The sequence below is a fragment of the Desmodus rotundus genome, chromosome 5, assembly GCF_022682495.2.
Source record: "Desmodus rotundus isolate HL8 chromosome 5, HLdesRot8A.1, whole genome shotgun sequence".
Lineage (NCBI taxonomy): Eukaryota > Metazoa > Chordata > Mammalia > Chiroptera > Phyllostomidae > Desmodus > Desmodus rotundus.
This window is the reverse complement of record NC_071391.1, coordinates 1,343,160-1,360,853: the sequence shown is the minus strand read 5'-3', so window position 1 is coordinate 1,360,853 and position 17,694 is coordinate 1,343,160. Positions and strand designations below refer to the sequence as shown.

Genomic DNA, 17,694 nt, shown 5'->3' with positions numbered 1-17,694 from the left:
ATCGCTCCTCACCCCTGCCACCCCAGGGGTGAGGTCTCTGAGCCTTGTGCCTTCACCAGAGTTCCACCCAGGCCCCAAAGGCTGCGAACCTGGCCACCCCACCCAGGAGTGACTGTGAGCAAGGTGCCACTGTTGTTTCCCCCCCCCCCCACGTGTCCCTTGGTGGGGTACCCTGAGTGCCTGGTGCCTCCAGTGTGGGGACTGTGCAGGGAGGAGGGAGGGAGATGGCTCTCGGGGGTGCCCCTGCATCTTCCAGATGAAGGACAGGACCCCCCGTTGTGCTGCAGCAGCATGGGGACCACCTGCAGGCTGACTCTTCTGACCACTCCTTTAATCTGCTCGTTCCCCCTTGGGCCCCTCCCCCATTTTACCCGTGCCGAGCCCACCCACATTCCAGGGTGTCAAGTGGCCACCAAATGGCGATCTGGTGAAGCCCTGCCCACACCCCACCCCCTCCACTCAGCCCCGCCTGCGAGCTGGCCGGAGAGCTTCTGCATGTGCGCAGGCCCACGGCCCCTTCTGCACGTTCAGGGGCGGGCCCAACCCCCCCTCCATCCCCCCATGCACTGTGCCCAGGCGTGGGACCGTGCTGCAGCCAGCTGCCCCAGAATCCCCAGCACCCCCGCGTGGGTGCAAAGCTACCCAAATTTGGAGGGGCCAGAGGATCGGCGTGGAGGGGACGAGGAGGTGAGGGACACAGCACAGTCTCAGCTGGCACGTGGGCAGGGGTCCTGCTCGGTGGTGGTCGGGCCTCCCCTTGAGAGGGCCCCAGTGTCATGCACACCCTAAAACTGCCCTTCACGGTCTCTGCAGCCTCAGCCTCGTCCCCCTCCTCCTCCTCCACGGCCGCCCGGCGCGAGGCTCCGGGCGCCTCAGCCAGAGCACCCTCTGCTTTGGCGGCGGCTGCTAGTATTGGCCCGGCCAGCGGATCACCGGCCGGGCAGTTTCAGCAGAGAGCCTGGGGCACCAGTGAGTCCCCGGTCCTCTTCATCCACCGCCCAGGGGCCTCGGGCACCACGCAGCGACTAGAGTACAGGTAATTGGGCTTCCCTCCCACTCACAGCACTTCTGGGTGTCCACGTGGGGGGGGGGCGGGGGCTTGGGGCTGGTAATGGCACCCGTTTCTGCAGCGGGGGGCCGGAAAGACAGGTGGCAGGGGGCCTTGGCTGTGGGGGCTGCCCAGAGCCAGAGGCTTTGGCGAGGAAAATCGGTTTCCCTCCACTGATCCGTGGGAGACACGGGCACAGGGCCACTCTTCAGGGCCCAGGGCGCAGCTGTCGTGGCCAGTGTGAAAGGCAGGGCTTTCCTGGGGCCGCTCCCCTCCCCAGGCCCCACTGAGACAAACAGGACACAGTGCGGGGGGCCAGAGGCCCGGGATGTTGAAGCAGTTTTTTTATATACCACTTAAAAAGTCAAGCCCCCTGCCTCCCCCCACCCCAGACTCCCCAGCCACACCAAGAGGCCCACCACGTCCTGGGGACATCACAGCCGAGGGGCAGCGTCCCTGATACCCGGGGTGGGGGGACTTAAAGTAAAGCTTCTCCCCGTCTGACAAGGTGCTCCATGCAGCCCCTCTGCCCACAGAGCTGAGCCGGGGCACAGTCTTCCCCGTGGGCCCAGGGCCCCAGGCTCCACTGTCCTGTCTGTCCAGGGCAGGGCTGGTGGGCAAGCTCACTCCCCCAGAGAAGCCCACCTTCCCAGGCAGAGCTGTGTCCTGTTTGGGCCTGGGCCCCTCCTCACTTCCATCCAAGGCAGGATTGTTGGGGAGTCAAGGGCAGGGCTCTGCTATGTACTGTGACGCCCCCTCCGCACTGTGTGTGCAGCCCCCACCCCAGGCCCAGGCCGGGTCCCTTGTCCTCTGCAGGCATCTTCTGAGGCCTGGTGGCTGGGCAGCCCAGCTCGAGGTGAGCGGTGGGCCACCTCCCCTGCCCCTGTGCGTGGCCATGGGAGAGCTCTGCAGCCAGGGGCAGGCCGGGGAAGGGAGGGGTCCAGGGGTTTGCCTTGGGGGGCGTTTATTTTAAAAGACGTCACCATCATGTCTTCCCAGGGGACGAAGAGTCACCGCTGAGCCCCTGGAGGAGGAAGCGGACCCCGGCCCCCAGCCCCAGGACCCCACACCTCAGCCGGTGCAGCTCTCGGCCCCGCCGGCCCCCCGGCCCAAGCGGAGGCGCAGGCAGAAGCAGGCCCGGGCAGCCCGAGAGCCCAGCCCTGAGGCCGGCTGCTGCAGCCTGTGGCCCAGGCGGCCCCCACACGCTCAGAACTGAAGCCTGCGTCCAGCCGGGGCCCCACAGAGGTGAGTGAACCCGGACCCTCTCTGTGGGTTGGACATGGTCCTTCCGCGCTCCGAGACGCCCAGGCCGTTGGAGAGTCGTCCCCCCTTTACAAGGAGCTGAGGCTCCGGGAGGCTGAGAGCGTATTCAGTCACAGAGCTGGCATCTGGAATCCAGGTGGCTTTCTAGGCGCCTCTCCCTGGGGGGCTCAGGTGTGGGCAGAGCAGAGTCCCTGCTGTCGGGCTGGCCACGGGTCCTCCACAGGGAAGTCCTGGTAAAAGGTGGCAGGGAGAGGCAGGGGTCACCGTGAGGCCAGAATGGGGGAGGCCGAACAAGGCGGGGAGAGGACGAGTATGTGAGGGGGCAGTCGGAGGCCTCAGGACTCGCGGGGGGCTGCGCGTGCGGGGCCTGCACCCAGAGCCCCGGCGGCTCCTCTGGAGCAGGCAGGGGCTGGGCGGGGTCGGGGCGACGGCAGAGTTCACTGGCCAGGTGCTGGTGCAGGGCCCTGGAGCAACACTGTGGGACCTGCGTGGGTCTGTGTCCTCGTGCCTGACCCAAAAAGCAACAGGGGCACCTTCAGAACCCGCAGGGACAGAACCACCCAGCAGGCAACCCCCTTCCAGGCCCGTTCGCCCATCCCAGAGAAAAGCCCCAGAACATTCTTTTCCTGGTGTCTTTAGTTCAAACACCAAATCAAGGGGCACAGCAGGGGCACAGGCCCATGCCTGGGTCGTGCAGCTGCCTCCCCGGGGCCCCCTCCGCCCCCCCACCCTGACCCTGACATACTTTTGGTTTAGTGCCTGGGGGTGCCTGTGCCTCGGGTGGCTGTGCTGTCGTCCGGTGGGTGTCCTGGCCTGGGCATCTGTCTGCTGCTTCCAGTGGGGGCTGCCCTTGAGCAGATGCCTCCCTCCCAGGGCCGAGTGCACAGTCCGAGCCCTGGGGCGGCGGGTTGCGGGGGGGAGGTGGAGAGGCGCTCAGGGACCCTCGGAGATGGAGCCGGGTTTGCAAATGCTGGGCTTGGGCCCAGGGAGGGGGAGCAGCCCGGTCGGAGCCAGAGCCGGGAGGAAGCCTGGGAGTGCGAGAGCCAGACTGCAGGGCGGGCGGACTGCAGGGAGCCGGGAAGGCCGGCTCGCTGGGGTGAGTCTGGATCGGATCTTGCCGGGTGATTATTCTCTTCAAATCTGGGTTTGCGGCTTCAGAGGGGAGGCAAGTGCTGCCCGGTGCCGGGGAAGGGTGTGAGGAGCCTGGTGCTGGGAGCCAAGCTCTGAGCCAGAGACCCCAGCCCCACAAGGTGCTGCGGGTGCTAGCGGGTCTCTCCCTGCCGTGGGGGGCCGGAAGTCGGGGGGCCGGGGACTGCTGGTGCTGGCCGGGGGTGGCCTGTGCCCTTTTTGAGCTCTGGGGTGACCCGGATCTGCTCCGACTCGCCTGCCCCTTCGGCCATACTTTTGACTAAATAAGGCGAGGGTTCTCGGGCAGCCCCGTGGCGGAGGAAGCGCATGTGCCCCCGCCCCCGCCCCGAGGGCTCAGCCCAGCACCCCGGGGTGGCCTCGACCTTCCTACCTGCAAGGTCCTGGCGTGTCTCCAAGCAGCAGGCAGAGGTGTCTCCAGGGCGAGCGCCTGCGGGGGACGGAAAGCAGGGGGGCGTGGAAGGGGCCGCTGATGCGAATGCCCTCCAGGTGGGCCGACCGGGGGAAAGCCGTGGTCTACCAGGGCCTTCACCCAGCGGCCACCCACCCCCAGCCTGGGAAGCGGGCCTGGAGGAAGGAAGGTGCGGGACCCAGAGCAGGGCCGGGGGGCCCTGGGCTTGTGTGTCTGAGTAGACACCCTCCGCCAGGACTAGGAATCTGCTCTGGGCCCCCGTGCCCCAGGCCCACACACAGGCATGATTTGCATGCTTTGCACCCCAAAATCTACAAGTCGCCTTGGAGTGGGGAGCAACCTCACCATGGTGAGGTGTCTGCTGGAGGCCTCCTGCTCTCCCTCCCGCTGCAGGCTCCGCACAGGCCCCAGGCCTAGTGCAGATGGGGAGGGGGCCGTCTTGGGTCGGGGGAGATAGGCCAGATGTTCTTGGAATGGGACCTGGGGTGATGGGTGCGGGCTGGAATTCGAGGGGGAACATTCCCCACGTGCCTTGGGCTCTGGGTGGAAAATAGGCTGTTTTTCATGGGGTGGGGGGTGGCCTTCGGGGTTGGCAAGCTAACGGGAAAGGCTGCCTCAGCCCCGGCCCGCACCTGTGCAGCAGCGTCAACCCCTGTCCTCCCAGTGCCAGGCTCTGAGCCACCCCTTCCAGCGGGGGCCCCCGTGTGTGGGGGGGACCAGCGACTCCCCACACCCTCCGTACTGGCTTCCAGGCCCTCCCCCATTTTGCTGTAACCCCGCCCGCCGCCGGCAGCGCCTCCTCTCTGGAAGCTTCTCTCCCTGGGGATCCCCCTGGGGTCACTGCCCCACACCCCCAACACTACCCAGTTCTGAGGGGGTGCCCCTGTTCCCTCCAGCAGCAACATGGGACCTAGTGGGTTCAGTGCTTGCCTTCCCCGCTCCCCTCCATCCCCAGCGCGGGACGGAGGCCTTGAGTGAAAATTCTCAGAAACCGAAAGGAGGCACCTGGCACCCCACGGCCCCGCGCAGTCCTGCCCCCACCTCTGTCCCCACGTTCTCCCCTTGGTCCGCATTTCCTCTCCTTTCTTGCACTACCCAAACAAAACCGGTTTCGCTGCCGTTCCGGTACTCTGCAGGACCCCGGCGGCGCTCCAGGAGCGCGGGGGCGGCGGGATGTCCGCCGGGGGTGCTCCCGGGCCCCCAAGCCGAGCCGGGGACGAGCCTGCCCGCGGCGGCGTCCGGGTCGCGGCTTCGCCTAGGCTCGCAGCGCGGGAGCGCGTGGGGCGCGGCGGCGGGGAGCCCGCGGGCCTCCTCCGAGGCGGCCGCGCGGGGAGCGGAGTGCCCCGGGGCGCCCGGGCCCTGCGCCTCTGTCGCTGCCTCGAGGCTCTCAGGTGTCTCCCTCCACCCCGACGCCCGCTGAGCCTCCGCCACAGAAACCTCTCGGTGGCGAGAAAGCAAAAGAAAGAGTGGCAATATTGCCCCGGGCGCGCGCCCCGGGAGCCCCGCGCTCCCTGCGGGCGCCTCCCTCGCCGCCGCGTCCGGGGGAGGGTGTGAGTGCTCCTCGCGTCCGTGGAGTCCGCAGCCGCGCTGCTTCCCCGACATCCCCCGCCCACAGCCTGGCCTCTCAAATGCAGACCGGTGTCGGGGTATTAACCCACCCAGCAACTTCCCTGCTCCCCCCAAACTCCGGCAAGATTCCCCCACCCCCCCGCTGTGATCCTGCAAAATACAGCCTTACTCTCAGGTGCCCCCCACACATTCAACGTCTCCCCAGGTCACACGAGTTTTCTTGGACATTAATTTCTGGGACCTCAAAACCTATGAAGCCCCCACTGTCTTCCCCTGATTGACACGGGTGGCCCGAGGTCCCCAAACAAACGGGGCGTTTCCTCTCTCGCTCCGGCCGGTTTAACGTTTTACACCCAGTCGGGGTCCCGCGGAGGCACGCAGGAGCGATCCGTGCCCCCTCGGACTGGACAGGAACTCAGGCCTGCAGTCAGGCCGGTGGTTTGCCTGGCTCCCCAGAAGCTGGACAGGGCTTTCCCGGCACGTAGGTGTGCGTCCCACAGCGTTGGGCATTGAGGACAAGGTCTCCCTGGCTTCCTGGTCCTGTTGTGAATCTCCCACGCGGGGCTCCCAGAGTTTGGGGTGGCATCTGCAGAGTTCCACAAAATTATTGGCCCCAACCGGGGCTCCCTAAATCTCACACAGAGTCCCAGGCCTCCGCCCCCCACCCCAACACACCAAGCAAGCCACCCGGAACACCTCCAGGTCGTCCTTCCTGGCGTCCACCCCGGTTGAGGAATTTCCCCAAACACACCGACCCCCTTTCTGAATCCTGAACAGTCGGCTTTCCGGCAGCCTAAGTCCCGCCAAACTCAGAGGGCGCGCGATGCCTGACCTCTCAGACTCACTGAGCGTTTTCTTCTGTGGGCCAAGCAGACCTGGGGCCCCCTTTCCAGGGCTCTCCCAGCTTTCTGGCCACGCAGGAGCCTTCCCACGCAGACCCTGTCCCCCAGGCCCCGAGAGCGCACCCAGCAGTTACCCGAGATTTGACGCGCTCAGCGGTGGCCGCGGGTTAGGCAGGTTGCCCCGAGCCTCACAGGCGCCCCAGCCCCCCCTGGGCTGTACCCCACACGCACAACAAACTCGTGCTTGTTACTCGGGCCCTGTGGCGTGTGCCCAGCAACCAGACATTCTGGGTGTTTTCTCTGCCTCGTGACATGTTGAGTGTTTGAAACCCCCTAGGTCCCACTCTTTTCCCGACAAGAACCCGGATGTTCTAAAATTCAGACGCCGACCAGCAACCCCGGACCTCACGGGACCCTTTTCCTGACCACCAGTACTTGGGTTTGCTGGGCCCCCTAAGCCTGAAGCATTGCCCCCGCGCCCCCACACCCAGCGTTACACGCGGGGCATGGAAAGGCACTGGTATCTCGCGCTCCAAAGCACCCATGCCCCCCGCTGAGTCACCCCGAATTTAAGCAACATTTCCTGGGCCCCCCACACAGCTCACCGTGGGCTCTGGTTCTCAGGCCCACGACCTAGGGACACGTTACCCTTCCCCCGAAAGTTAGACGTGGGGCCCGATTGTGCTGAGGACATGGGGCAACTTCCCTGGGTCCCCAGGTTCAAAATTACTTTCCTAGGACCTCACATCGAGGCCCTGTCCCCAGCCCTCCAAAGGAAACTGAGATTTTTTTCTTCCTCCACAAAATGATCCAGCTTTTTCTCAGCATTAATTTATGGGCCCCATTACTTTATGACCCTTTTCCTGAGTCCCCCTAAATTTAGGAAAATTTTCCACCGCCCCCAAAATGAAAACGTTCGGAGACTGAAAAATACCCCCAGGTCCCCGAAATCCCAGGCAGCAGGGGCCTGTGCCTACCAGCTGCTTCACCACCAGCCAGGGACCCTGAAATCCAGCTGTCAGTCTCCACTGGACAGTTTCCAGGGATCCCCCAAATCTGGGCCGTGTTTCACTAGGGTTTCCCAAATGCAGACTGCGCTCAGGGAAACGGTATTTTCTCCTGTCCACCAAAAATAAACCAACAGTGAACGAATCGATTTTTTAAAAATATATAAAAGATGTTGATTTTCTGCACTCCCCAAAAGTACTGATCACACCCCAGGTTCTCCCAAATTCAGATCGTGTTTCTGGGGTCTCTAAAGGTCACTGAGAATTCACCCCGAAGCCACAACAACTATGCAAGTTGCTTTCCCTGGGCTCTGGGAGCCTCCAGGCCGAGGCCGGGAACTTGCATTTCTAAATTGTGGAAATTAATCTCCACTTTTCTCCACCACATGGGGCGTTTGCATAGGTCCCCAAAATGTGTCCACTGTTTTCTTCCCTCAGTTTTAGGCTATGTGCCTCTCAGGTCCCCCCAAGTTTCATGTGGAGAATTTTTCTTGAGTCACCCAAAAACCTACCTCCCCACAAATCGTTCTGGGGTTCCCCCAAGCGCACTGATCACGATGCTGGGTTCCCCACCTTCTACACCGAGATCCCTCCTCCCCGAGTCGCGCGGAGTAATTTCCACCGATCCTCGAACTCTGACTTTATTTTCTGGAGGTTCAAATCCAGTTGTTCACTACGGCTCCCCGCACCAGGGAGCCTCCCCTGGGTCCCCTACTTGGGGACACTCATCCTTTCTGCCTGAAAATCAGATAGAGCTCGGACCTGCGTCCCCGATATCTGGGCATTGTTCCCGACCCGCCCGAGGCCCTCCGCGGCCCCCCAACCCCACGCACGGTGGGCACTGGTCTCAGGCCTCCCGGCCTCTCCTACGAAGTCCCCGGAGCGCCTTGGATTTAGGAAATGTCTGTATTCCCCAAACCCCCTTGGCCTGGCAGCGTGTCCGCCAGGACGTGGGCAGAACTTCTCCCGCGTCCAGGAAAACGACTGGGCATTGCCCCCAGTTTCCCCCAAATTTGGGCATTGTCCCCGGGTCTTCCAACGGGCTGGGCGTTGCCCCCGGACATTGGAGACTGCCTCCGGGGTCTCGCTCACCTTCAGCAGCGTCCACCGCCCGCCGCAGAGCGCTTGCTTTTTGCCTCGGCTCCTGGAGCGCCCGCGGACGGAGCCTCCAGCCTCGCGGTGAGCTCCCCCGCCGCCTCCGCGTCCCGGTCGTCCTTCCAGCCTGCACCGGCCGCGGTCCCGCCGGGGATGGCGCTCGCCTCGGGAGACCGCCGGGAAGACCCGCGCGGGGCGCGGTAGCCCCCCGCGGGCTTGCCGCTGGGCTACCACGCTCGTTGGGGCCGGGTGTCCCGAAACCGGCGCCGCTTTCGTTTGTTCTCAAAGATCGTGATTGTGGGGATAGCGCCCTGGCAGTCCCGAAGCAGGGCGGGCCAGGCGCTGGGTCTCAGGGACGCCGAGGAGAGGCGCACCCTGCTCGCGCGGCGCAGCGCGGTGCCTCCAGCCGCCGGGCGGAGGACTCCCGGAGGCGCGCGCGGAGCGCGGGCGAGGTGATTGATGGCAGAGTTAGGGGCGAGCCTCGCGCGGGCTTTTGCCGGCAGCCCCTTACCCATGGAGAGGCGCGGGCGGCCGGGGCTCCGGGGCGGGGGGGCAGGCGGGGCGCCGGGGTCCTGTGCGTGGTTTTGACTCTTGGTAAAAGTCACATCGAGTTCTTACATCGCTCAAACTCTCCAGGAGATGGTTTCCCCAGACCCCCAAATTATCGTGGCGGCCCCCGGGGCTGAACCCGAGTCTACGCAAGTCCAGCGAACTGAGGACGGGGGAACCATTATCCGGATATTTTGGGTGGGACCCAAAGGCGAGTTGCTTAGACGCACCCCTGTGAGCTCGGCCATGCAGGTAGGATTTGAGCGATGTTTCCCGCCCTGCTACTCTCTCTGCGGGCACTCGGGGCCTCGCAGGCCCCACGCCTGGCCCAGATTTCAGCCTGGCCCGGCCGGTCCTTCGCACGGACCGCACCTGGCGGCCGCTGCGGCTATTCCCCGGCTCCCGCGCGGCACCGGGGGGCGCTCGGGCTCCGGCTGCGGCTCGAGGCTCAGCGCTTGTTCGGGCAGGTGGCGGCTGCGCGCCTTGCGCGCGCCCAGGAACTACCCTCCCCCTCTCCCAGCCTCCTCCGCAGTTCCCAGCGGGACTCGGGGACCCTCGAGCTACGCCTAGCTACCTGCACCCTCACTCCGACGGGGCGCCCACACCGCGTAGCCCAATGGCAGAAAGCAGGGACCCCCGCCACCGCTAGGGCCTGGGACACCGCCCACCCTGCTGGCGCGTGCGCCCCGCGCACGAGGGCAGGGATCCTGGCACCCCAGAACCTGAAGTGGGGCCCCTAAACGCTTTGGAACGGTGACTTGGGATTTCTTGTACACTCTTCGATCCCTGCCCCCACTCCAATCTCGTCCCCGCGCACCCTACATCCCCCTCCCCCACCGCCCGTCTCCCGGGCCCCCTGGCCCGCGCCCCCCTCCCCCTGGCTCGAGTTGCGGAGGCGGTCCGGGGGCGGGGCGAGGGCCCGGCGGGCGCCCATTGGCGCGGGCTCCGGGCCAACGGGGCCCGAGCGGGCGCCGCGCGGCGGGGTGGCGCGGCTATAAGAACCCGGCGTTGGCGCCCGAAGTTCGCCTGCTCTCCGGCGGAGCTGCGTGAGGCCAGGCCGGCCCCCGGCCCCCCCTTCCGGCCGCCCCCGCCTCCTGGCCCACGCCCGCCCGCGCTCGGCCCGCCAGCGCCGCCACCGGGCTGGCGGCCCCGCGTCGACGTCGTCCGCCACGCTGCTGATCCCATCGCGGGCGCCGTCGGCGGGGTCGCGCTCCGCCGGGCCTGCGGACTCCCAGCCGCCTCCTCGTCTATCTACCTCAACGCCCGTCCCGCTGCACCCGAGGAGGCGGTCCCCCCCGCAGGCAGTCCGGCTCGCAGGCCGCCGGCGTTGTCATCACCCCCCGCGCCCCCTCCAGCCCTCCCCGGCGCGCAGCCTGGGCGCTCCCACTCCTCGCTGCTCCCGGGGCGTCTCCAGCGCTGCCGCCGCTCCCCCCCCGAGGCCCGGGCTCGCGACGGCCGAGGGCTCCGTCGGCCCAAACCGAGCTGGGCGCCCGTGGCCCGGGTGACGCCTCCACTCCGCCCCCCTCCGCACCGCCCCCGACCCCCGACGTGGCGTCCTTCCCTCGCTTCTCTGTGCGCCCCTCGCCCCCTCTTCGGCCTCTGGTCCCGGCCCCCTGCTCTCTTTTCTTCCGCAACCTTCCCTTGGCTCCCTCCCGTCCCCCCCGGTTCCGCGCCTCCAGCGCCCGCCCCCCTCCAGGCCCGCCCTCCCGCCCTCGTCCCAAAGTGGATTAATTATACGCTTTCTGTTTCTCTCGGCGCTGTTCTCTCCCGCTGTGAGCCTGCCCGCCTCTCGCTGTCCCCTCTCCCTCTCGCCCTCTCTTCGGCCCCCCCCCTTTCACGTTCACTCTGTCTCTCCCACTATCTCTGCCCCCCTCTGTCCTGGATACAACAGCTGACCTCATTTCCCGATACCCTTTCCCCCCCTAAAGTACAACATCTGGCCCGCCCCAGCCCGCAGACAGCCCGTCCTCCCCAAACAATCAGACGAGTCTCCCCCCCCCAAAAAAAAGCCATCCCCCCGTTCTGCCCCGTCGCAATTCGGCTCCGGCGACTCGGCCAGAGCGGCGCTGGCAGAGGAGTGCCCGGCAGGAGGGCCAACGCCCGCTGTTCGGTTCGCAATACGCAGCAGGGAGGTGGGCGGCAGCTGCGCCGGCTTCCAGGTAAGCGCCGCGCGGGCCGGCGGGCGGCCGGGGGCTGCGGGGCCGGTTCCCGCGGGCGAACCCCGCGCCCTCTGCCCTGCGCCGCGTGGGGGGCGGGCTGGGGGCTGCGGGAAACGCCGAGAGGGGTGTGAGCTGTCTGCAAAGGGACTTCCTGGTCGGTTTTGGGGGGCCGGGGGGGGCGGGTTGCTGAGATTTTGCGATCTGTGCCGAGCGGGGGCGGGGCCGTCCCCCCAGGGTGCTGGGTAGCGAGGAGGGGCGCAAGTCTCCGAAACCCACCCTGGTATGTTGACTCCGCGCCAGCAAGACCCACGGAGGAGGGGGGGGCGGGGCCAGGACGGAGCGAGGGGGCCGAGCCGGCCGAGGAGCCCTGCCAGACGCCACATTTGCAGGATTCCCCCGACGGCCCTCCCTTTCCCTGTCCCCAACTTTTCCAAGTGGGGACCCTGCGAAAGGGGCTGTTCTGGGGCTCTGGGGGCAGCAGCGCACAGCGCGTGGGGGGTAACTGCCCCTGCGCCATGGGCAGATGGAAGTTTCCATACAAGGAGGTGGAAAGCAGCCCCCTCCCTGGCCTCCGTGGCCCTGTGCGGACTTGGGCTGGGGGTTCAGGATGAGCCCCCAAACCCCTCCCCCGCGCTCAAGCGGTTCTTTGCTAAGGGACGGCCCCGAGCTAGCGGTGGGGGCGCAGCGCTGAGGAGGGACTGGCTGGAAGCAGGGAGGGGGCGGGAGCAAAGGGGCGGGGGGAGTGGTCAGTGGGGAGAGGGGTGGGGGGTAGGGTGGAGCCGGGGCTGGGAGGAGCCGGCTCACACATAAAAGCAGAGGCACTGACCAGCCCGACAACTGGACATTAGCTTCTCCTGTGAGGCAGCCTTCCAGCCTCCTCTTCCTCGTGCAGCCCTAGGAGCCTCCTGTCCAGCGGCAGGTAACCGGCGCTGTTGAGCGAGAACCCCGCTGCCCTCCGCTCCAGCCCACCGGCCAGCCCGGCCCAGCCTCAGCCTCAGCCTCCTCCAGCGCAGGCACTCACTCCCCTGCCTGCCTCTGCCCTCCCGGGGCATGCCTGTCCAGTCCTCCGCTCTCCACCGGGGCTCTGGGCTGGACCCCACGGCAGAGAGGCCGGGATTTCGGAAGGATGGAGCTGCCTGGCTGATGTGTTCTTAGAATTTGGAAGGGGGCAGCAGGCAGACCGCCTGGGGTCCAGTCCCGGCAGCAGGAGGAGAGCGAGGTGGCACTTCAGACCCTTCCGTGGAGCTAGCCACGGCCCTTGCCGAGCTTAAGCAAGACTGCCTCTCTCGTCCTCCCTTGTCTCCCCTGATTTATGGCGTCGAGAACCCCCCCGGGTCCCGCATTCGGCAGCCTTGGTCCAGGCTGGGAGGCCCCGCTGCCCTGGTGCCCACTGGGTGTGGGGCCTGGGAGGGGCACGTCTGGGCAGCCTGCCCAGCCCCTTGCTCGGTCAGCATCAGGGTGCCAATGGGCTGAATGGCACTGGGCCCTGGCCGTGCCCCCAGAAGGGCTTCCACCTGGGTCTGCAGAGGGCAGGCTTGGGCTGCCCGCCTGGGGGGCTTCCACCTTCCGGAAGGCGCAGGGGCATCTCGCTGTGTCTAACACTTAGACCTGAGACCTGCTACTCCTTCCAAATCGGACCTTGAGGAGCTGGGGGTCTGGCCTCCAGGCGGCTTAATCTGCTCTCCCCATCTCTCCGGGGTGGGGTTTAGTACCCCCAGCCTGGCAGAGAGGACCTGGTGGTCCCAAAGTTACTTTGAGGCTTTGGCTTTTCTGCCTCTGTTGGGGTGCCCAAGGCAGACTGGAGTTGGGGAACTGGGCGAGTCAGGAGAGCAAGGTGCCTGGGAGTATGGCTGGTGCCGCCGCACTGACCATTGGACCCTCGACCTGGGCTCCTCTCAGCCGCAGCCTGGGAGGGTGGGGCTGGCCTGCAGGACCCTCAGCCGCTTGGTGCCCTGGGTGCACGTGCGGTGGGGTGGGGTGGGGTTGTCTGCCATCTTGGCTGGCGCTGGGCAGCCCAGGAGTGGCCGCTGCCTTGTACTGGCCCCGCCCTCATGACATCACAGGATGGAGGCCAGGTCCAGTGTCCAGCACTGGTCCCTGCAGCTCTGGGAACCGCTGGGCCCCTGCAGGAATGCCAGTGGGGACGGTCATCCCCATGGGAAATTACTGACCAGCCCTTGGTGCCATCAAAGGTGTGTTGGCCACAGGCCCCTGTGGGGCGGGTCCCCACCCGCCTCCGCAGTTAAAACGTGTTGGTGTTTAATTAGAACAATAACATTAAGGAGAAAGACACGCTTTCAAGCTTCAACTGAAATTGAAGTTGGTCGACGGCCCTGCCTCTGGGGGACCCTGGCTGGTGGGGCTCACGCCCTCTCTCTCTGCCCCCAGATTCCAATGGAGCTTCCGGTGGGGAAGTCGATGCTGGTGCTGCTAACCTTCTTGGCCTTGGCCTCGTGCTGCTTTGCTGCTTACCGCCCCAGTGAGACCCTGTGCGGCGGGGAGCTGGTGGACACCCTCCAGTTTGTCTGTGGGGACCGCGGCTTCTACTTCAGTAAGTAGCGTGGTGCGCGGCGGAGCGAGGGGGAGCGGCGCACACCGCAGGCGCTCAATAAATGCTGGAGCCCATTCCTCAGACACCAGGACAGCGGGTGGGGGTGGGGGAGGACTGGCTAAGGGGGGTGAGCTGGGCTTTGGAGAGTGCAGCGAGGGGCACTCACGCCCCCTGACTTACCGGCGGCAGGAGGGCGGAGGTGTCCGCGGGCGGGGGTGGGGTGAGAGCCAGGCCCGCCTGCCGCTGCCGGCGGGGCTGTAGTCACGGCCCCGGTGCCGGGCGCCTGGCATTTTGACAACGGGCACTTATTTGATAAAATAGGCTGAAAACCAATGGGAAGAAAAGCACAAGTGAGTGGTGGGTGTGAGTGTGCACGTCCCAGGTGCTTGGGGGGGCTCAGCTGCCCCTGGGGGTGCAGGACAGGTGACAGGCCCCTGCTGCCACAGTGCCCCCCGGGGCTGGGTGACCAGGGGTCTGCGCCCCCTGGGGCGGGCACCCACCTGCTGGCCCCAGTGCTTTGGCTGCTTCCTGTGTCTCTTGATTTCTGTCCCGGGGTTTCCCCTCGCCCTTGGGACCCCAGTTGGAGGTGACCTCTCCCTCTGGGGCATGGGCCCTTGCCCTCCCCCACCCTCCCACCCCTGCAGCCCGCTGAGCCTCGTTGTCTTTGTCTGCACTGAGGGTGGGGGATGTGGCCTCCTCTACCGAAGCCTCCGCTTACCCACGCTGAGCAGTGGGCCCACAGAGGCCAGTCTTGGCATTTCAAAGCTTCTCTTTGAAAAACATTCTTGAGTCTCAAGCTTCTGAAGCTCCTGCCTGCCTGGCCTTGCCCACCCATGCCCTCTCTGCGTCCCTTGCCTCCTTTGCGGGTAGGAAGTGGCACTGTCGGGTCTGGTCCCTCTGCACCAGTTTCCCCGAAAGTGGTGCTGGGCTGAGCCCCCACCCATGGAACCCGTGACAGAACTCTTTACCAGGGGCTCTTCCCAGCCCCTGCCAAGGTCACCCCAAGGGGAGGCCTGGGCGCTCGCCCCTGCGGCTGAGACCTGGAGCTGGGGGAGGGAGGGGGAGGACGGGAGGAGAGGAGGGCGTGGTTTTCTGCAGGTCCTCACTCCTCCCCTCCCGTCTTCTTCTTCCTCCTCCCATTCCTACCTGTCTCAGTGTCTCTGGGCGGGGGGCCGCCGGCCCCTGCTCGGTCCAGGGTGGCACTGGTGTCCCAGCATGGCCTTCAGGACAGGACCCTGTGGCCCCAGAACCTGGGGGTTGGACCCCTTGCTGGGCAGCCCCTGTGCCCATTTTCCAAACCTCTCTGGACCTGGGGACTCCAAGGCTGTGCCTGTTTGCAGTCCCAAGAGGGTGCCCCCGGGCCAGATGGCCGGTCCTGGACTGAGCCCCCCACTTCCCCTGAGGTTCTTTCTGGGGCCCCCTGCATGCCCCACCTTATGTGGTGTGCTGTGCTGACCAGCCCCCCTCCGTGGGACTTGCAGGCAGGCCAGCCAGCCGGGCGAGCCGCCGCAGCCGGGGCATCCGTGGCATCGTGGAAGAGTGCTGTTTCCGCAGCTGCGACCTGGCGCTCCTGGAGACTTACTGTGCCACCCCCGCCAAGTCCGAGAGGGATGTGTCGGCCCTTCCGACCGTGCTTCCGGTAAGACATGGGCCGCCCTGTGGGAGAGCTGGGGCTCCCTTTCCTCTGGGGCCCCTTGGGCTGTCACCTGTGAGCCAGGGGACCAGGGCACAGCCAGCACCTTAGATGCAAGCACAGCTGGAGGGGAAGCCACACATTCACCATGGCTCCCCCACCGGGCACCTCGGCCAGAGCTGAGCGAGGTGTCAGCTGGCTCGGTGACAGGTTCAGGCAGATCACTGCTGGTTAGGGGCCACAGGCTGGTTAGGGGCTGGACCCAGGGAGCTGGCACCCCTTGACTGGCCCTCCCCCCGCCCCCCAGGACAACTTCCCCAGATACCCCGTGGGCAAGTTTTTCCACTACGGCGCCTGGATGCAGTCCGCCCAACGCCTGCGCAGGGGCCTGCCTGCCCTCCTGCGTGTCCGCCGGGGTCGTGTGCTGGCCAGGGAGCTGGAAGCCCTCAGAGAGGCCAAGCGTCACCGGCCCCTGATTGCCCTGTCCACCCACGACCCAGCTGCCCGCGGGGGTGCCTCTCCAGAGGTGTCCAGCAATTAGAAGTGAGCTAAACGGTCGTAATTCTGCGAAATGGCCCCGCGCTCCTCCCGCTGTCCTCTTGACCGGCGGCCTTACCATCAGGCCCTCTGAAGCCTCTGCGTCACCTGCCCCGGCGCGCTCCCTGCCCCGCCCCTGTGCCCCGACCTCCCCAAGTCAGGCTGCTCTGCTCGGCCCCTCCATCGGCCGAGGGCCGTGTCCCAACAGTGTCAAAAATTTACAAAACCAATTGGCTTTATTCCCCCCACAAATATCTGCTAAATTATCCCCCAAAATATCCCCCCAAATTATCCCCCCAAATACCCCCCCAAATTATCCCCCCAAATTATCTCCCAAAACATCCCCCCAAATTATCCCCCCAAAACATCCCCCCAAATTATCCCCCCAAAATGCCCCCCAAATTATCTCCCAAAACATCCCCCCAAAACATCCCCCCAAATTATCCCCCCAAAATGCCCCCCAAATTATCTCCCAAAACATCCCCCCAAATTATCCCCCCAAAACATCCCCCAAATTATCCCCCCAAAACATCCCCCCAAATTATCCCCCAAAACATCCCCCCAAATTACACAACAAAATTGGAAAACAAAACCCCTCACACACACACACACACACACACACCAGCCCCCTTAAAACTGATTGGCTCTTTAAAAACACCAAAAAAGCAAATTGGCCTTAAAAAAAAAAACCCTAAAAAAAAAAAAAAAACAAATTGGCTGAAAATATACTAAAAAATAAATTGGCTTAAAAACAATTGGCAAAATAAAATAATTTGGCACCCCCGTCCCCTCCTTCTCTTCCCCTTGGACCTCGGTCACATTGGCCATGCCTCGAGCTCCTAACCATCCAAGAGAAAAGAGGGGACCCCAAATTTTCAGCTAGGCATGTCATTGCTTCTCAGCTACCTCCCTGCTCATGCGAGACTCTAAACTGGCCTGAAACACCAGCGGCCACCCAACCTCGCCCCCGCTCGGGCCCCACCACCCAGAGTCACCATGAGGGACACGGAACATGAAAACCAAAATTGGCACAAACAAAATTTAATTGGCATGAACTCGGCACCCCCCAAATTCTTACAGATCCATCCCCACCTAAAAACACACACATAAATACACACGCCCCTGCAGAAACACACCCTACACACAGCCTCACACACAAACACTCACAACACACACACACACCCATGTACACGCACACACCACACACCCTCACTCACACCCCTCACACACACACCCATGTACACACGCACACCACACACACCCTCACACACATGCACTCATGTACACACGCACACCACACACACCCTCACACACATGCACTCATGTACACACGCACACCACACACACCCTCACACACATGCACTCATGTACACACGCACACCACACACACATTCACATACACCCATGTACACGCGCACACCACACACACACCCTCACACACATGCACTCATGTACACACGCACACCACACACACATTCACATACACCCATGTACACGCGCACACCACACACACACCCTCACACACATACACTTATGTACACGGCACACCACACACTCACGCACACACATACACTTATGTACACGGCACACCACACACTCACGCACGCTCTCAGGCACATACACTTACGTACATGCACACACCACACACTCGCGCACACACTTGCACACCATGCACCCTCGTGCACACACTCGCACAGCACGCACGCACGCACACACTCGCACCCTCATGCACGCGCAGCACGGTGAAAGGATGAGAGTGGCCAGGCAGCCACACTGCGCAGATCCGTCCATTTCACCCCAAATTCTCTCCACGAGGTTTTCATGTTCCCAGCTCCCCTCCCATCCCCTGCGATGTGCCCTCGGTGGGGAGGGGTGTGTCCCAG

At 64.7% G+C, this 17,694-nt stretch overlaps 1 protein-coding gene and 1 long non-coding RNA gene across 6 annotated transcripts; one reads left to right on the top strand and one right to left on the bottom strand.

The window, feature by feature from the left end:
* The first annotated feature begins 2,155 nt into the window (after positions 1–2,155).
* Positions 2,156–16,524, top strand: IGF2 (insulin like growth factor 2). 4 transcript variants are annotated; one of them, XM_024574353.3, is made up of 5 exons: positions 8,349–8,466; positions 9,019–9,183; positions 13,479–13,641; positions 15,123–15,280; positions 15,582–16,524. In XM_024574353.3, exons 2-5 carry the CDS (start codon positions 9,022–9,024, stop codon positions 15,813–15,815), a joined length of 717 nt encoding a protein of 238 aa, XP_024430121.1. In that variant the 5' UTR covers positions 8,349–8,466; positions 9,019–9,021; the 3' UTR covers positions 15,816–16,524. The 4 variants fall into 4 exon arrangements, with proteins under 4 accessions (XP_053780666.1, XP_024430121.1, XP_053780667.1 ...); XM_053924691.2 differs by lacking the exons at positions 8,349–8,466; positions 9,019–9,183 and adding an exon at positions 2,156–2,293; XM_053924692.2 differs by lacking the exons at positions 8,349–8,466; positions 9,019–9,183 and adding an exon at positions 10,957–11,090.
* LOC128780951 (uncharacterized) lies at positions 2,249–8,508 on the bottom strand. Of its 2 annotated transcripts, none has more exons than XR_008426889.2 (4): positions 8,380–8,508; positions 3,831–3,887; positions 3,057–3,483; positions 2,249–2,541 (listed from the first exon to the last, which is right to left on the bottom strand). It is a non-coding gene; the product is annotated as an uncharacterized lncRNA (long non-coding RNA). The 2 variants fall into 2 exon arrangements; XR_008426890.2 differs by having other exon boundaries at positions 3,057–3,339.
* Positions 16,525–17,694: the final 1,170 nt, after the last annotated feature.

Bases quoted from the DNA above. Each gene is read 5' to 3' on its own strand.
- IGF2 (XM_024574353.3), top strand. From the start codon at position 9,022: ATGGTTTCCCCAGACCCCCAAATTATCGTGGCGGCCCCCGGGGCTGAA. The intron at 9,184-13,478 runs GTAGGATTTGAG...CTCTGCCCCCAG, and splicing joins CTGTGAGCTCGGCCATGCAG to ATTCCAATGGAGCTTCCGGT. The intron at 13,642-15,122 runs GTAAGTAGCGTG...TGGGACTTGCAG, and splicing joins GGACCGCGGCTTCTACTTCA to GCAGGCCAGCCAGCCGGGCG.